This window comes from Pleurodeles waltl, chromosome 1_2 (genome assembly GCF_031143425.1).
Source record: "Pleurodeles waltl isolate 20211129_DDA chromosome 1_2, aPleWal1.hap1.20221129, whole genome shotgun sequence".
In the NCBI taxonomy this organism is placed as follows: domain Eukaryota; kingdom Metazoa; phylum Chordata; class Amphibia; order Caudata; family Salamandridae; genus Pleurodeles; species Pleurodeles waltl.
In genome coordinates, this window is record NC_090437.1 from 959,579,195 (window position 1) to 959,597,550 (window position 18,356).

The 18,356-nt window shown below is 42.2% G+C and overlaps 1 protein-coding gene across 1 annotated transcript in view; it reads right to left on the reverse strand.

Annotated features, from left to right (window-relative positions):
- The window catches only part of CEP135 (centrosomal protein 135), a 278,727-nt gene that overhangs the window by 95,224 nt on the left and 165,147 nt on the right, over window positions 1-18,356 (reverse strand). The window contains exons 21-22 of the mRNA XM_069200895.1: window positions 17,360-17,545; window positions 6,105-6,314 (exon numbers count right to left, since the gene is read on the reverse strand). Coding sequence (XP_069056996.1) covers window positions 6,105-6,314; window positions 17,360-17,545 — 396 coding nt within the window. The remainder of the gene's footprint in view (window positions 1-6,104; window positions 6,315-17,359; window positions 17,546-18,356) is intronic.

An 18,356-nucleotide genomic window follows, 5' to 3' on the forward strand; every position in this document is an offset into this window, starting at 1 on the left:
TGCGCTGCAGCCAAGGATACGTGCGCCAAGAAATTGACCATTCGCGCGCGCGCAGCGCATAACTAGCCAAGATCTTTGGCATTAGCCTCTCCATACCACTAAAGCAAAAAAGGGATATCATTGCTCCATGCAATAGGGCATCAAGGCAGTTTTGTGACCTGGTTGCACACCCCAAGGACATGACCTGTTAGGGGAGCACGTATATTGCTCTAAAAGGCTTATTTAGGCTTAGAAAGTGATAACGCATATAAACTACCACAAAGTATAGGAATGGTGGAACATTTGATAACAGCACATTTTCTACTGTTCTGAAGCATTTCCTAGCTCATGAACCATTGATTTTCAAGACAAATATCACTTGCCCGCTTGTATGCTAAAGCACGCCAAATGATGTTTAAAACACTCCCCGTGGTATTTAAACGCTGTTTTCATTGACTTCAATCCAGATTCAAATATGAGCATTATCTGCCTTAGGGGAGCACGTATATCGCTCTAAAAGGCTTATTTAGGCTTAGAAAGTGATAACGCATATAAACTACCACAAAGTATAGGAATGGTGGAACATTTGATAACAGCACATTTTCTACTGTTCTGAAGCATTTCCTAGCTCATTAACCATTAATTTCCGAGACAAATATCACTTGCTCGCTTGTATGCTAAAGTACGCCAAATGATATTTAAAACACTCCCCTCGGCATTTAAACGCTGTTTTCATTGACTTCAATCCAGATTCAAATATGAGCATTGTCTGCCTTAGGGGAGCACGTATATCGCTCTAAAAGGCTTATTTAGGCTTAGAAAGTGATAACGCATATAAACTACCACAAAGTACAGGAATTGTGGAACAACGTGCGTGCTTGCCAAAGGGGCCTGCGCGATGGGGGAAGGAAAGGTGCGCGCGCGCCTTACAGGGAACATTGGTAGTGGCTATTCGAATGGATACATTAGTCGACAACACTCATTCTAATTTTGCCATATATCATGTTACAGTAAGAGGCTGTATTCCCATTTTGCAATGTGAGCTAGCTATCATCAGAACATACTAGATGTATGAAGGTTTTTTGTGGCCTCAAAGGATTCGATGTGCTGAACAGAGCTGTTTGTGACTGCAAAAAGGCCTTTTCGTATGTACAAAACTACATTGTGACTCTGTAACACATTATCAAATCGGAATTAAGGATTGCTATCAAACACCGATATGGTATTTGGAAGGGGTATGTTTAAGGCGTCACTTCCAAATACTGATTCGTTTTGGTATGTATTCATGTTTGCGACCAAATTCTAATCACAAAACATTAATCTTTTACCATTTCCTCAAAGGCAGTGGTAAGCCATTTACAACGAGAAGGTATCCCCAAGGGACCCTTTCCCTTTTTGTGAATGTTGGCAAAAAACATGTTTTAAGAGTAGGGAATGGTCCCATAGACCACTGCCTGCTCTTTTGAGGATTTGTCAGTCTAAAATATTGGAAGCATTATGGGTGTTAAATACAATCTGTGAAAATAACTGAATTGAACTAACAGGCATCTCGTGTTGTAAGAAACGTTTTGAGAAGTTAACAAGCTCTGTCAAAATCTCAGTTTGGAATACGGTGAACTCAGCCAGAGATCCGTCTCTACCAAGGTAGGTTTATCCTCTTCCCTGCCCAAAACAATGACACCAGAAGCAGGTCAATTTTCTGAATGAATTTTGTGGGAAGGGAACCATGGACCCCTGCAATACACTGAAACAGCACTGGAGAAAGACCATCTATGAGAAAGATGTTCTGTCCTTCATCCACAAAGAGAGGGTGTTTCAGAATTCAAATGACATTTTTTAAATCCATGCACAACTCTACCCATTAATAGGTCATATTGCGCAGATGTATTTTGGGTACCTTTTATCTCTAGGTACCAGAAATTATCTGTATCCCATCATAATCCTGTGTCTGGGTAATCCGTTCCACCCACCAATGCAAGGTCGCCAAAGGAAACAAACTAAACTTCTCAAGTTAGCACACAGCCCCAATTCCTTCCCATAGGTTTCCAGTTCTGTCAGGAGCAGGGCTACTCAGGAGATCGAATCTCTCAGATAAAGCAGCGTTTCATCTATGTACATGAGGCATCAAGGGTGATATTGCCTTCGGTGATACCCCAAGGGGAGAGTAAGAATCTCAATTGACATGCACGTTGTACTGCCAACACCCACATCGATGCCCAGCTGTCAGGGATCACTCTCCTGGAATTTAATCGCACTGTAAATAGCGTTACATGCTTGCAATAAAAAGGACCAAAGCCCAAGTTGTCCAGAACCAGACAAACATATCCCCACCCCATTGTATCAAAGGCTTTCTCTAGATCCAGCACTGCGAGTACACCGTGCTTCTCTGTGTTTTCAAGATTATGCATAATATGTGTATAACGTACTCCAGACTGGGACAAGCCCACTTTGATAATCATGAATCAAGACTCCGATCACTTTTAACAGTCTCAAAGCCAATATTTTGCTTAAGATATTTATATTGGCGTGGGCTATTGAGATTTGATAGCAAGCTCCGAAGTTTACTCGATCTCTGTCCAGTTTCTGAATCAGAATAACAATCGCATCACACATTTTAGGGGTTCAACCTGATAATGCATTAAACTACAACTTTTAATTTCGTTTTTTTTAATGTAAAAATACTGCTGATCAACGAAAATCTTTCACGTCCGCTAATAAATATTCAGACTAGATGATGGCAAACCCATGTAGTATTACTAGTAGCAACTCATGTGAATTAGACAAGGTTACTATTAGTAATTTCTTGTACACAAAAAATGTAATCATGACCACAACGAGTCTCCTCTGGAAGCAAGGAAATGCCATCAGTAAGATGGCTCCTCAAGATAGATTGACTCATCATTCTACTATGACCTTTAAATGTGTTTTGGAATGCATCCTGTTTCTAATCATATTTAAAAAAAAAAAGTGCCCTTAAGAATGCATTTCATTATAATAAAAAAACAACCAAACCTGGTTGGTTGTTTTGCCTCAAAATACCAGGTATGCTTTTTGGCAACTATGCATTTGGTCGTCCGACATCGACTTGCAGTATCCAATAATTATTCAGTTGTACAACTTCCTTGCAGGGACATATTCTGCCTTACATGTCATTCAATTCCATCACAAGACAGAGATTGCCACAATATTACCAAGAATGCCAACCATTATGCTAGAACCACCATAAGGGAATGCTGGACACGTTAATAACAAAGATGCCAGACATATCTCAAGAATGGGCATCATTACACCAGTGGGGGTCAGGAGTAGCAAGTTTAAGCAATAGATGGCCACAATATGTCGAGGATGACCAATTATTATGCCAAGTATGATCACCATTATGTAAGTGTTGTCCAAAACTGGGCAAAGGATGCCCACGATATGCTAGGAAAGTCCACAATAATTCCAGCATTAGACATCGTAATATCAACAAAGCCTAGAATGATTCAGGGATGGACATCATTGTATTGCAAGTGGCCACCATTAAGCCATGGGAGGGACATTCGTATGGTGGGTGAGTCACAATTATGCCAGGGATGATCAGGGTATGTTTACATTCAAATATGTGGGCTTCTCCCAGTAACTCCCTGGAGTATGGGCGATCAAATAAGATTAAACAACAAAGTACTCCCTGAGGGATAGGATAGATTAAAAGGCCTACCCTAAATCCCACAGAACAGGGCTCAGAGCAGAAGCAACAACTATGGAGAGACTGTGGAGTGTTAGGCTAGTGGGGGCGAGGATTGTGTGTGTGGGTGTATATGTCTCTCTCTCGGTCTGGTGTTTGCACTCTCCCTTGTAGACTGTGTTCCTTCCTGTCGACAATCTCTGGCATCTGCGGCCACCATTCACCACTCCTGGACATTTAAAGTATAATAGCTGCCCCAGTGGTGACCCTTCCAACCATACTGTTTGCAGCCACTTGAATAGTGACTGTCTTACACTACAGTGATGATTGTAAACATACTCGAAGGGATGGATTAAGAGTTCTTTTTCTATAAATTACCTAAGGGGAAAGAAAAGCGGAACGGCCTTTCAATCGCCGACATCCTCGGACATTACCATTTATTTTCCTCTTAGGAGGTCACCCGAGTGTCACAGTTGGGTTGATGTCATATCACCTTTTGGTTTAACGTAGTCCTTGGGGAGAAGCAATGAAAGAAGCATTTTTTACTCCATCAAGAGGTATTTTTATTTTTCACATTTGATCAAATCACACTCTGCTATTCACACTCACATTTGGTAGCTCGCACAGGGTAAACAATTGAGGCGCTCCTCCGTGAGTTAGAGTTGTAACCCGCGCCCTGTACCATTGGTAAAGGGGTGGGAGGAGGGACCCTATTATGAAGTATGGCACCATATATATAGTGGGTGAAGGTTCTCACCCTTAAAAGCAAATCTTTTTTTCTCCAATTAGGAGAATGTTTGGGTCTGGTGAATGTACCGGAGCACCAATTGGTTTCCTCTCAGACTGGATGCACTGATGCGGTCTTACTATGAGTTATTGAGCAATGCATCGAGGTCTTTAAACACTCACGCAATACTCTTTTTGATGTGTGCAACAAATGTTTTACCTAAGGTCCAGTCACAGCTGCGAACAAGACCAGAACGGAGACAACAGACATAGCGCAGACAGCGTACTTCACAACAACTTCCTAAGGATGGAAGGAAGACAGATCCCTCTCTTCTCATTCCAGCTCCCTTTCCCCCATTCTATATCGAGAAGCCCTGGTTCAGATCAGGCAGTCTCATTCAGTGTGGAAGTGTTATGGGATTTCATCCCTCCTGCTGCAGCATTCAGGAAATAGGGTTAGTGTATTCAGGAGACTTGACAACTGATCTTTTTAGAAAAAAACATGGTGGGGCTGCTGTAGGGCATGCAGATTCTGACTTATTGAACACTCAAAAGGAGCAAGGAACTCATATCCCCGATGTGTAATAAACAAAGCACTACTCTGCTTGGACCTTAAATTCACAAGTTGCCTTTTTTATTTTTTTTTATTTTTAGAGAAGTGTTTGAGACATAGAGGGAAGCCCGGTGCACAATGGTAGGAGACTTGTTTGACAAGGGGCAGATATTCGGCTTGAACAGATGAGGGGCTTCCATCTGGAGGGGGTGAAATGAAAGATTCTTCTATATGCAGGGCTGAAACTAGATACTGTAGCCAAGGACACAGGAGTAGACTATTAGAGATCTGACACCTTTTGAAAATCTAACAGAGGGGGTGTTGGAGGATAGACACCTAGTATCTAGAATCTACAAACTACTAATGGCACCAGAAGTCCAAGAGAGATGAGCATCCAAGGACGCATGACCAAATGATGAGTTGGGAGAGCACCTCAGTGGAGCTCGGTGGGGAGACGTGTTGTGAAATGTGGCTAAGAGGGCAACATCAACATATGAGGTTGAAAGTAACTTAAAGATATGATATAGGTGGTGCCACGTCAAAAAGATCACATGCCAAACACAATCACATGCCATATTGGAAAGAATTAGCAGAGAGGTCCATGTCATTTAATACTTGTCTGGGGTGTTAACCGATGTTGAGAAGGCTACAAAGAATAAGGAACCTGCTTTAGAGTTTGGCAGGGAGGTTTTTTAATCACAAACATGACTGATAACTCGTCCGCTGTATTACGATCTCCATAGGCTATAATGGGATTGTAATACAGTGGATGGGATATACCCCTCCGAGGGTGAGGCACCACAGTTGTACATGCTGTAGATGGAGACGATATTGTTTACTTTAATAAGGCTGAAATCTTGTTTTCTTAGTATCTTGTGGCCTCTGGTGGATTTTTACTCCAAGAACATCAGGGACCCAATTTGCCAATAAAAAATTACAAGCCCTATTAATCCTGCCAGGAGAGAATCTTTGAGACATTGGACGCTGTTAAGATCAGGAATTTGAGACCTATGTGGGATATCGGCCATAATGATGCGACAGAAACAAGATGCATGACAAAATATGACGAAAGGCTGTTTGCAACCTGAAAACAGAAAAAGAGGCTTGGTAGCGGTGGTTAGGTCAAACTATAGAAGTGGTTGCATACTTTCTATTGATAAACATAACTTCTTTTCTTACCCTTTCATATTCAATGTTTTTAGAAGTCAGCTGCCGTGAAAGAAGTTCTCTGTTAGAATCCAGTTTGACAGAAAGTTCCCTCACAGAACTCAGATCTGATAATATGGAAGACTTTTGACTTTGTTCGTATTTGAGCTCCTCCTCCAATTTTGACATAGTTTTGGCCATTGATGAGATCTGTGATTCATATGCTTGATGAGCATTTATGTGCTATAAAAAAGAAAATGTACATTCAAAACTTCAGAGATGTGAGCAGTACACATAATTTACAGAACAGAAGACACGCAAAACATGAAGAAATCACCAATATCACGTTGTAGTCTGCACAGTCTGGCCTCACTCCTCTAATGTACAATCCCAATAATCTCTATGGAAGGCTGTTGGTAGACCAGACATAGATGACTGCCCAGGCTTAGCTGCTGGAACAGCACCTTTTAAAATACAATCTTCACAGTACTTTCTGAAGGAGAGTTGTATCAGTGCCTAAAATTTCACCCGAGGAACCAGGAAACCTGGGATCTAGTCCCAGTTTACCCACTTAACAAACCGAGGGAACTTAGGCAATTCACTAATTTCCTGAATGTAAGTTCCCGTGTTTCAGTACATATCTGTCAAAATTCTATGTATAATTATATGATACAACATATTATGGATGAGTAGCTGTCAATAACGGGTTGTTTTCCACCAGGTGACTGTAAGTGTTATCAAACAGATAAAAGCAAAACTCAAGTTGTCTATAAAGTCACTTGGAACCCTAAGGTCGAAAAATCCACATTATAAACAACTCCCAAACTACAATTTTATTTTCTGTATGGTCCTCAAAAATCATCTTCCCCCGCTCAGATCAGCAGCACAGTGGTAGAGCAGTCACATGGAACCGTGCACAACATGGCTAAACCTCCATCGATCCCCACTTAAAAGTACCTTGTTCCTGCTACTCACCCACCAATCTCACCTCATCTCGCCTCTCTCCACCCAGTCCTATAGAAAAAAAATGCTGTGCTGCCTCCCCGCTTCCACCACACTAGCGGGAACCTTTTCCCTTCCCAAATCAGTAACAAAAAATATCAGCCATCCTGTTACCCCCTCACGATACCCTTGCCTCGTCAACACAAAACACATAAATGGCCTTCTACCAACACTTCCCATCATTATCTGTTCATTTCCTCCCTCCCCTTACTCAAAGCTGATCACAGTTAAAGAGATATGGAAGCGGGCTGACATCAGCTCTCTGTGAGTCACCCACTAGAGCAGCACGCTCATAGATGACACTGGAGACCGCAGCTGGTGGTGCACCCATGATCATGCTTCTCCATCAGATCTATCAAAAAGCGGGGTTGCGATTCACTGCCTGTCAGAGCACTAGCGTGCGACCCCACTGCTTTGGTGCTCTAACAGCTGAGCAAGAAATAACAGTTTTCAAACTCAGTGGTTACCGTACTTTCATGGTTCTCAATGGGAGTCACACACAACCCAGTTTTTCATCAGGAATACAAAGAATGATAAAATACCTAGATATTAAAACATTGCTTTTTTTTATTTTTACACCATACCCATACAGTTATAGGAAAAGGAACCACAAAAATGTATTACTCCTCTCCATTATCTCAATTCTAAAAGTGAAACAATTTATTCACTAATAAAACATAGTTCCAATAATTTAGTTGTGAAAAGGGACCAACCTAGAATTCCTACACCCTAAAGACTGTTTCTGACTAAAACCAAAAAGTAGATAATGACAATTTAAAGTGAATGTAACATTTTTTACTATGGATAAGAAAATAATTTAAACTGCACAGAGGTAAGGGTAATCCTCCAGTTGCTACTTGCGATAAGGAGCATTAAGCAATGACTTCATGCTTGTAAAACGTGTCCTAGTTAAAGAAATATTAGTGGAAAGGAACAAGCTACTTATATTTGGTAACGCTGTTTTGGTGGATACTCTATCTAACTGCAGACTCTTCATCTTTAGAATATCCCTAGGCACCAGGAATGGATCTGGAAATTTCTTCACCTTTGCTTCCTTGTGTCGCTAGCTGGCGCAGTGCTTTGTTCTGCCACAGAAGTGAGAGAACCCAGCCGCAAAAAGGAGTGATTCCTACATGCTAATGTCAGTTTTTTGTTTGACTCTTACCGATTCCTCAGACAAGATGCTCAAAACAACTCTGTGTACCAGTGTGCAGATCTTCAATTTGGAACCCTTTTAGATGGCAAAATGAGCCTACTTCACACAAAGAGCAGATGGGAGGGCAGTGAGGAATCTGTGGTTAGCTAGAGTGCCTATCAGAAAGAGCATTTCCAAAGGTAAGTAACTTGTTCTTCTAATGGCTACTTCATAGCATAGATACCATATAAATACCCTCCCAAGGTAGAGGGCCTCTGTAGTACACTCAGACAAAAAGGTCCTGCAGCACTGAACAGGGGAAATGCTCTTCCTGTCGGATCTGGCTGTCAAAGCAATAGTGTTTCATGAACATGTAAGTTCCCATTTTGTGTGGCTGTCTAGGAGGAATACACAAAACCCAGCTGTCACCCACCTCAGATGTGATCAGAGATAGGCAGTTGGCACCAAATGGTTGAAGTAAGAAAACACCAACATTCTAAAAGCGGCATTTTCAGAAATGCATTTTCAAATTTGACTTTACCGTAAGTTGTGATTTTAAATTGTGATTCCAGAGACGCCAAAATCAAAAAGTGTATCTCTTCCAGATTGTGAATTACAAGTGTAAGATCTAATAAGGTAATCTGGATGTTAACCTATGGGAGAGGTAGGGCGTGCAGTAATGAAAAACAAATGTACACGTTTTCCGCTACCAGGATATGTAAAACTTAAAATTGCATGTCCAACTTTTTAAATACACAGCACCCTGCCCTTAGGGACGTCTAGGGCCTATTTTAGGTGTGAGATATGTATTAAAAAGGAAGGTTTGGCCTGACAAAAGGTTTATTTTGCCAGGTCAACATGGCACTTTAAAACTGCACACACAGGCTCTGCAGTAGCAGGTCTGAGGCATGGTTAAAGGCCTACTTAAGTAGTGGCACAATCAGTGCTACAGGCACACTAGTAACATTTAATTTAAAGGCCCTGGGCACATATAGTGCACTTGGCTAGGACTTATATGCAAATTAGGTATGCCAGTTTGGTAAAGGCTAATGTTACCATGTTTTAAGGCGAGAGCACAAGCACTTTAGCACTGGTTAGCAGTGGTAAAGTGCATTGAGTTTTGAAACCAACAAAAAAGATTTCAGCAACCAAAAAAAAAAAATAAAAAAAAAAAAAAAGGGGGAAGAAAAAAGGCAAAAAGTCTAGGGATGACTCTCCAGAAAAAGGCAATTTCCAAAAATAGTACAATGTGGAAATGAGACAATTTCAGCATGAATGCTACCTGAGCCCCCAGCACCGGTTTGTTCAGAAAAAGGTGGTGTAAGGCAGTTGTACTTTAAGAACCTGGAGTTCGTTACATGAGCAGCTGAAGTGATTGCAATGAGAAACATATTCTCAAGTCTGAAGTGATTGCAATAAGAAACATTCTTTAGTCAGAACATGCAATGAGAAGATGTGCATCAGCTCTAAACAGGGTGTGCATGAGAAATTTCACGACCAAGTTAAGGTCCCACTGTGGCATATTAAACCGTTTGTGAGAAACATGTATTAAACCTTTAACAAGCTGCATCACAACAGGCGGTTTAATCCAAGGAAGGTGGATGCAGTGAAGGCAAAATGGGATGACAAACTTTAATATTTTTGGCCACTGCAAGTCCTTGCTGGGTCAAAGACATGACAAACAATAAAAACATCTGACAATCCTGATTGTAAGGTGTGTCAAGAGATGCACTGAACACAGTCAACTGCAGGCGCTCAAGCTCCACGCAGAGATATAGATTGCACAGGTTCAGGTCCAGAACACTGCCCTGCAGCAGCAACAGAAGATGAAGTGTGAAAGGAGGACAGATGCTCACACCCAGAAGTTCCGATAGAACACTGTCCTGGCCCACTCCAGAGTCACTAGGACGAGTTGGGCCTGGTTGCTACTGGTTTTATTCAGACCTATGGACAGAAGAAGAGGCGGGAACGGGTACAAGAGTCCCATGCTCCACTCTAGACTGAATGTGTCTCCGAGAGAGAGTTTACTTGGGAACTCCAACGACGAAAGGTTTTGAAACTGCACAATCTTGACAGTAATAACAAGATCCAGCCATGATTCTACCCACTGTCAGCAGCTGCTCTGTACCACCACTCATGATCTAAAAGGCGCTGCTGGCTGAGCTTGTCCGTCCTTACATTTAAAGATCCAGCAGGCTTTTCGCTATCAGGCAGGTGACCTGATGCTCCAGTCAATTCCAGGGGTGCTGAAGTATATAAGCAAGTGATGGATGGAATGCTTGAATTTATCACAACCACTCATAATTAATCAGGCTGCATCCCAGTACATTGATATTTTGCATGCCATGCCACCTCATTTTGGACCCAGCCATATGCAAATTAGTCTTGACCATGCTGCAATAAGAACAGTCCAACCCGACCTGCCAGGCTAGGTCCTCTCTGAACCAGAACACAAGCAATCCAGGACCAACCCATGACCAATTTCACCCTAATTAGGACTCATCAGCCAGGTACAGCTGGGTTCCAGCAGCACAGTGTGCAAAGGACGCCAATCTGAGCATACCCATCCACATATGGCATTGCATTGAAGTATGCCATAAACGTGACGGATAGAATGCCTGAATTAATTTCAGTCACTGGTAAGTAAAAGGGAGTCAAGCTATACCTCACTGATGAGACATAAGTAGGTTGAAACTAGTCTATGTGAGACTGCAGGATAGGTATATAAAAATATGCATTCTACAGGTCCAAAGGCATGGTCCAGTCTCCCAGATCTAGGGCAGGCACACCCTGGCCCTGCATGAGCATTCTGAATCTGTCTTTCCACAGGAAGGATTTCTGGGGGCAAGTCTTTACATAGGACAGAGACCTCCATCCTTCTGCAACAAGAAGAAATAGCGGGAGTAGCAACCTGAGCCTATCTCTGTCTCCTCTTAAGGGCCCCTTTGGAAAGTAGAGCTTGCACCTCTTGCAGTAAGATGGAAAGGTCCTCCTCAGAGTCACTCTAATGTGGGAGGAAGCTGCGGTGAGTTGGATAGTAACATACCCATCTGTCAGATCTGATGGATTGCCATCCTTGGAGAAAGTGTTGCATCCTGCCTCCCATTGGATCGGTATGTGATGCTGCTATCAATGTAAAGTGGCTTGGCAGCAGAAGCTGCAAGGGAGAGTATTGGGAAGATTGATGTCCTTAACGATCTGTGCAGTGCCTGTCTGAACTTCGTCCATAACCATTAAAGGACGGGGATGACTGCTGTGTTGGCAGGGAACCCGGGACTGTCATCGACTATCTTAAGTAGCCCTAGAAATGCTGAAAGTGATGGAGGAACTGTATGGAGGGATTGGGAGGCCTAAAGGAAGTGCTGTGGCTTGATTCTTCTTAAACGTTCTAAAGTGGAGTCCGTTTTTTCACCAAATAGGCAGCATTAATCATAAAGACATATCTAGGGTATCCAGATTTCCGTTTCAGCTGAGAAAGCCTGAAAGGAGCCCGTTGTTTAAAACTTTTCCAATTCAGGTTCAAACGATATGCACTGATTTTTCGAATGCTAAAGTTGCCATGTTTTGCCACACAAAGGAGTCAAAGCACAGTACAAGCAGGCACCCACTGAAATCATTAACGTGTGAATTATCTGACAATATGTTAACAACTAAATGTATGTCATTCTTTTAAGCAGTTTTACATTTTGCAATAATAGAGCCTTGCTTTAAAGATAAGAATTTTCAGGGCTGCCTGGTTAACAACTGAATGAGTCCGCTCGCTTCCACTTAGAGATGAGGTTTCGGAACTAACATCAGACCCAGAAGGAGGGTTCATGAGATGGAAAGAGCAAGATTCCGACATCCGCGCCGCAACAGGCTTCATCTGACCAGTCACAGAGCCTTTGGGCAAAGTCGCAGAGAAGAGCCGCAGACTTCGGCATCCTGGTGTTCACCCAGGCACCACATGCACACTGTACGGGGGCTCATAGCAGACATCTGCCGTCCACAGGGCCCATAGGGTTTAAACCCTAAAGATATACACAGCACACTGTTTCAAGACGACGAAAACATCAAGAGGCCGAAAAACAGCCAGAACAACCGTCTCCGGATCTGCGTTGCAAGCGTGGAAAAGAAGGAACTGGCGTCATCGGGGGATTATATGGACTCCGTTGACATCACATCCGGTGGACGACTAATTACAAAGTTGTGCAACGCCATTTGTCGATGCCCAGTGGTACTAGGGGAAAAAGTTTCCTGATCCAGGCTGGTGCCTGGGGAGGATTCTAAGTTAAGGAATCTGTGGCTAGAAACAACAATTTTCAGGACAGCATACCTGCAGAGAGTACTCTGCCCGAGGGCAGTCAGCCTGCCATGCAATGAGCCTCAGAAGAAGACCCACTTGGCTACAGTGTGGGGTAAAATTGGGGTGAATCACGACTAGCCAGAGCTATTGTTAGATGAATGTTCATGAAACAGTAATGTGGATACAAGCCTCAGTCTGTGACCATGCCTGACAACAGAAAAGTGAGGGGGCCAGGAGGGGCACATGTTGGGCGCATAATTCCTCTGTATTTAATATGTCTACAGAACTGATTAATGTGTGCAGTGGACAAGAAAATAGTCTGTGGAATCGCAAGAAGTGAGCATTTATCTTAACTTAAAGTCCTATGGGTGGGGCGCCCACTGGGTTTGGTGCCTGCCGGGCTGGGGGAACAAAGGATGTTTTAGGATCCAGCCGCAGGCTTTGCCAGTGGAAAATGGCTTTTAGGGGCTAATCAGTAGAGGAACATGCCAACATTATTTCGCCATGTTTCACTTTTAAATATCAGGCATCTGCCCTTATTGGCTACAAGGTGTACTTAGGATGATCTTATTACTATTTAAAAGCAGGGTTTCCCGCAAGTCAAAATAATTATTTTATATTTATAGGTGGAATTTAACTTTCAGGCTTTGGGTGTATTTACTACACCCTATACTACAGACTTATAGCAAGTTAAAAATGTCTTTCAGGTGTAAGGCAATATAACCACAGTTAAAACAAAAAAAATAAGAAAAAAGTGGGCTGCAGACAAAAGTTAAACATTTGGGGTGACCATGTAAAAAACGCAGATTTGCTGCACCAAGCAAACACAGATCACACATTTCGCTGCATCTTGACCATCTTGAATGATTTGAGCCATGAGGGCCTTAAAGTGTTTCGAGACTGCAGGTAAGATCTTGCTTGTCATGTCCCAAAGCAACGAAACAGGCAAACAGCACTAACCGACCTCAAGGCTAGGCTGGCAGACGAGTACATTTGTTTTCCACCGTCTTTGGGGTGGAGTCGTAGGGAATGAACTGGGATTCATCTTGCTGGTAGAGGCCTGGAACACCAAACTCTTTGGAGTAGGATGCAGTGTAAGAAAATAAGGGTCTCCAGTTGCCAGTCTGTAGCAACTCTAAACTTGCCTGTTCACTGGCTGGCAAGAGCAAGGCTTAGAACAAGTGCCCATCAGAGTATTAGATAGGGCTTCACTGAATGGATGTAAGGGCTCAGAGAACGTAGGCCCCAGCAGAACGTCCGTAAGGGCATTTGTTTTAATTTTAACATAATGCAGATCAGGTGCAGGACCTCAGCAGCCAATCAAATTACAACAGCAAAGGAAGCACTCTCTTCTGCTGGAGGATCAGTGGCCAGGGACCAACCCCATATCTGGGGAATTATCAAGTACACTGGCCCTCTGTAGGTCCACATTTAAACTGTCATCATTGTAACGAAGGGGTAAAACCTTTCCCATCATTACCATTGGCATCTCTAGGAGGTACACTCTAGTCTCAATCAGAGCCAAAAAGAAGATGGATTCTCAGGGGACTGTTCTGTGGTAGTGGTGGTGCAATGTTAGGATCAGGCTGTACAGTAACTGGGTGCGATGAAACGGAGTCAAGGCATGACCTCAGTCATGCGACTGGATGGTGGCTCTTCTTTCTGGACCTTATCAGATTGTAAAAATGGGTTCCTGTGCGTCCTCAGCCTTCCTCGTGACTTATGGGATGCATCATTTCTCCATTCTGGCATGCACAACCTTCAATGTCTATATGGTATCAATGGGAGATCTGGTAAAGCTGGTAGCATTTTTCCCACACACTTGGATCTTTGGGTATCATCCCTTGACCATGTTCACTCCCTAAGGGCCATAACTGAGGACTGAATACAGTCTCACTAAGTTAACCTCATCTTATTGAAAACAGTTTTTCTTCTTATAACATCTTCAACAAGTATCACTTTTTCACTGGCTTTTCTTCTTAGCTACTTTGGAAATCATACCTATTACACAAATCACTTCGTGTTTCTCACTACTCTTGACCAAATTTCCAATTACAGATCAGTAAACTAGTCTTGTCTTGAACCCATCTTCGGTCGCGCATCTTATTCTCTCTCCAGTTTCAGTACCACTGTTCAAGCCTTTGCTCTTGATGGGTTGACTGGGACAAAGCTATTCTTTTTGCCCCAATGACCCCTACCATTTTGCAACTCTACGGTTTGGGAATATGACCATATTCAGCCTGATCATTTCTCACTTCATCTGCCTGCTCTTCACTAAAGTATCACTTTGTACCCATGCTGCATGATCTAAGAAACACATGACAACCTTTTCAATTCAGCTAGTAGATAACAGGCAACTGGTTGTTCCAGAATCACTAAAAACAGGGATCAGTCTAGCTTTTGTTTTCAGAAATTATTCACATCTGCTTTTCTGCTCGGATGCACAACTTTCCTCTCTTTGATGTACATTTTATTTTGTATTACACTTATTAAGTATTAGATTTTCTGTACAGTGAATAATGTGACAGCTATGTGCAGCAAACACATTTGCTGCTCTTTACTCTCTATTTTAGGCTTTCCTTGTCAAGCTAACAACTGGTTTACTGTTCTTACAGGTTTATGGATTAAATCTTTATATTGAAGAAACTGACTCTAATTACAAAAACAAGTCAGTGTAAATCCACTTGGTTTGGGAAATGTATAACCTAACAGCCCTAACCATTGAAAATACTCTGCTAGTTAACTAGTAACCAAGGAAGAAAAAGGTGTAAATGGAGAGAGAAAAGCTCACATGGTCCATAATAACAATCATCGCACTATAGCTACTTCCTCCCTTGGGGAATCATCACAAGTGAAGTGCAGAGCACCAGCCAAACCCCCTCCTTTTGGTCAAGGCACAATGCCTATTAAAGAAAAAATAAAATTAATTTCTTATAATGTGGTCTGGCTTTTGCCTACCTCTCTCTTCTACTCACGGCTGAGAGAAATGTCTTCACTGTCTCAATTTGCATGAAGGAGTACATTTTCTCACCACAGAAGACTCTTATTTTCACTAGGTACAACATGGACACAAAACCCCCTATATTAATTAGACTTCTTTTAATGGAAAGCTCCAGTGTCTCACGACATAGATCTGGGACAAAATTATGACAACCACAATTAATATTACTGTTTGATTGCTGTCTTTACAACCACATTCCAGATCTCAGGAGACATAAGCATAATCATTTCAGTTCCACCTAATTCTGTCCCAGACTGCCTGCTGTTCTTCTTAAGTCTATAAATGGGTCTGGTGAGGTAAGCATTCCCCTAATCCTGCCCATCATCAAGTAGGTGGGACAAGTTCTAAATCTCCAACTCACCATCTCATTCTGTATTACAACTGGAAGTGCCAGTAATCTCATTACAGCTCATCGTGCAAGTTGTAATACAGTTCCAACATAGATTCAATTTGCAGCTTTGTCTTCTCTAAGCAGGTCTTTTTCTGCTTCCTGTGAATGCAAGTTTATCACTTTATGCTCCAATGAGCTCATCCTTATGTTTGTTGCCTCTTTTAACCCTTCTCTCTCTCACTCTCTATTAGACCCAGCAGTTTCAACTCAACCGCTCGCACAGCCACTGAGATATTCTCAGTTTTGCCGTTGAGGGCAGCGAGAATTGCCTTAACGGGAACCATCAATGCTCTTTTATTAGCTGTAACCTCATTGACCTATCTAAATTATTGGGGACTGACTACCCACTGATCCTCATGCTGTCCTGTTTCCCTGGTCTTGAAATACTCTTCATGTCTATTCCTATTCTTCATCTGGCATTTAAATCACCAGTTCAAGATGCCCGAGTATTTGTTTGAGGAGCAAATCTTGCTCAAGATTCAGAGCAGTGAAGTGTTCCCAGAAGATTTCCACCTGTTGATTATGCTCAGGGTAGCCGCACTGATGGCAAGTGAAGAAAAGCAGCCATGACAAACTTGGTGGCTGCTGTGGGACCCCAGGATTGGAAAATCCACCTTTTGCGCATTGCAATGTCTTCTTCCCCATTGTGTCTTTTAGTTCTCTGTGTGCCACAATTCATGCAACTTATGAGCACCTATGGATCTTGTTAGCATCAGTGTCCGCTCCTCAAGTCACCACTGAAGTAGCAGTGGCAAACTGCTCACCACAAGATAAAATGGGGAAGGGAAGTCTGACCTGTCACCACCAACATTCCTTGCAGGTCTTGCTTTCCAGGCTGGGGAGAGCAGGGACTTTAGGTCACCATTTTCAAGTCTTGAGGGATCTTCTGTGGATGATGCACGCTTCATGAGTAGAGACAATTCTTTCACTCTAATCTAGCATCACACTCAGGCTTATACAAGCTTTCAAGAAGTTGTGCCGGCCAGAAAGATTGAGCCATAACTAGGTGCTCCCTGAAAAGGTGGCCATCTTGGTAAGTTTAGATCACTACACCTCACAACTTCTCTGCAACAAGCACTGTTGAAATATAAAAATCAAAAAACATCCTACAACAAGTACATCTATCACACTGAATTGAAAGGACTGGTTAACAAAACAAATACCTGGAAAATAACTTACAATAAATAAGTCAAAGTCTAATGAGAGAATCTCGACTCAGCTTCCACAGAGGAGGTGCCAAACACTAAAAAGCAGAGAATGAAGCAAAGAACATATGCACATGACTGCCAGATCATCAGCTAGAAGCTTTCAAAAACAGAGAGACTCTCAACATTGTTAATAGGCTAAGTCAATAAAAGTTTTGATAACTGGCACTTCTTGAGAAAAAAAACACTAACTTGAAAAGAAGAAAATAACTAAAATGAGTCTGGCTACACCTTCGAATAAAAGGCCTATTTTTATTGTCAGTATTTACCTCTAGAATCTCATTTTCTAGGTGTGTAACTTTGTCTCGAAGGTGCATCCTCTCTGTGTCGCTGGAGAGAAGTTCTAAGCGTATTGAACTACTTTCACCCTCAGCCTGCTGAGCTTTTGCTTCCCAGTCCTCTGCTTGACCATGGACCATGCGGAACTGGTCTAGGAGGTCACGATTTTCTTGTTCCTAATTGAGATAAAAATAAAATCGGCACATTTTGAAATATTTAGTACAAACAGTGCTTACCTAAGCCAAGAAAAGTTTTCAGCAAGCAGAGTGATTTTAATCATCGTTATTTAAAACAGCCAGCCAACAATTTAGCAATAAAATCTATGTGGATTTTGCATTTTACAAACAACATGTTCCCGTTGATCTAGCAGTAAAACATGAAGCTGCATACTTATTTTTTCATTATTTATAAAACTGACACACACCTGGGTGGGGTAAGCGGGTTTGTGGGGGGGAGAGATTTGCATTTTTCGTAAGAGAACCAACAGACAACATCACACGTTTGAGAGAGTACTGTTCCATCGGCAGAGTGAAGGGGCATTTCAATGTTCCCAAGTCTTCAGCAAGTGTGATTTAACATATTGAGTTTTCAAATTTCTCTAAAAAAGGACCCCAAATATTTTTGCTATTTCAATGTCACTCGCATGCAGCAACCCTGAGAAGTTCTTTATTTTGAAATACTATGTTTTATAATTTTGGTTCTCAGTTGACAAGTGGGTAGTTTACTGTTGGTGTCACCTCCAATTTAGTACTTCTGCACAAGTCTAAGCAAACATTATTCAGCTTTATCTCGAGCAAGGGTCCTCAGCCGTGCTCGTAATGCCAAGGCGTTCCTGAATATTTTCATGGGCTTTGCTCTGGTGTATATTATACCTATGTTCATTGGTTGTGATTTCTGATGGTTTCTACTTACCGCTTTTGGCATGGGCTGAAGGAATCTGACCTTTGAGGATCGCTTTCAGTGCATCCCAGATGGTGTTTGCACTCA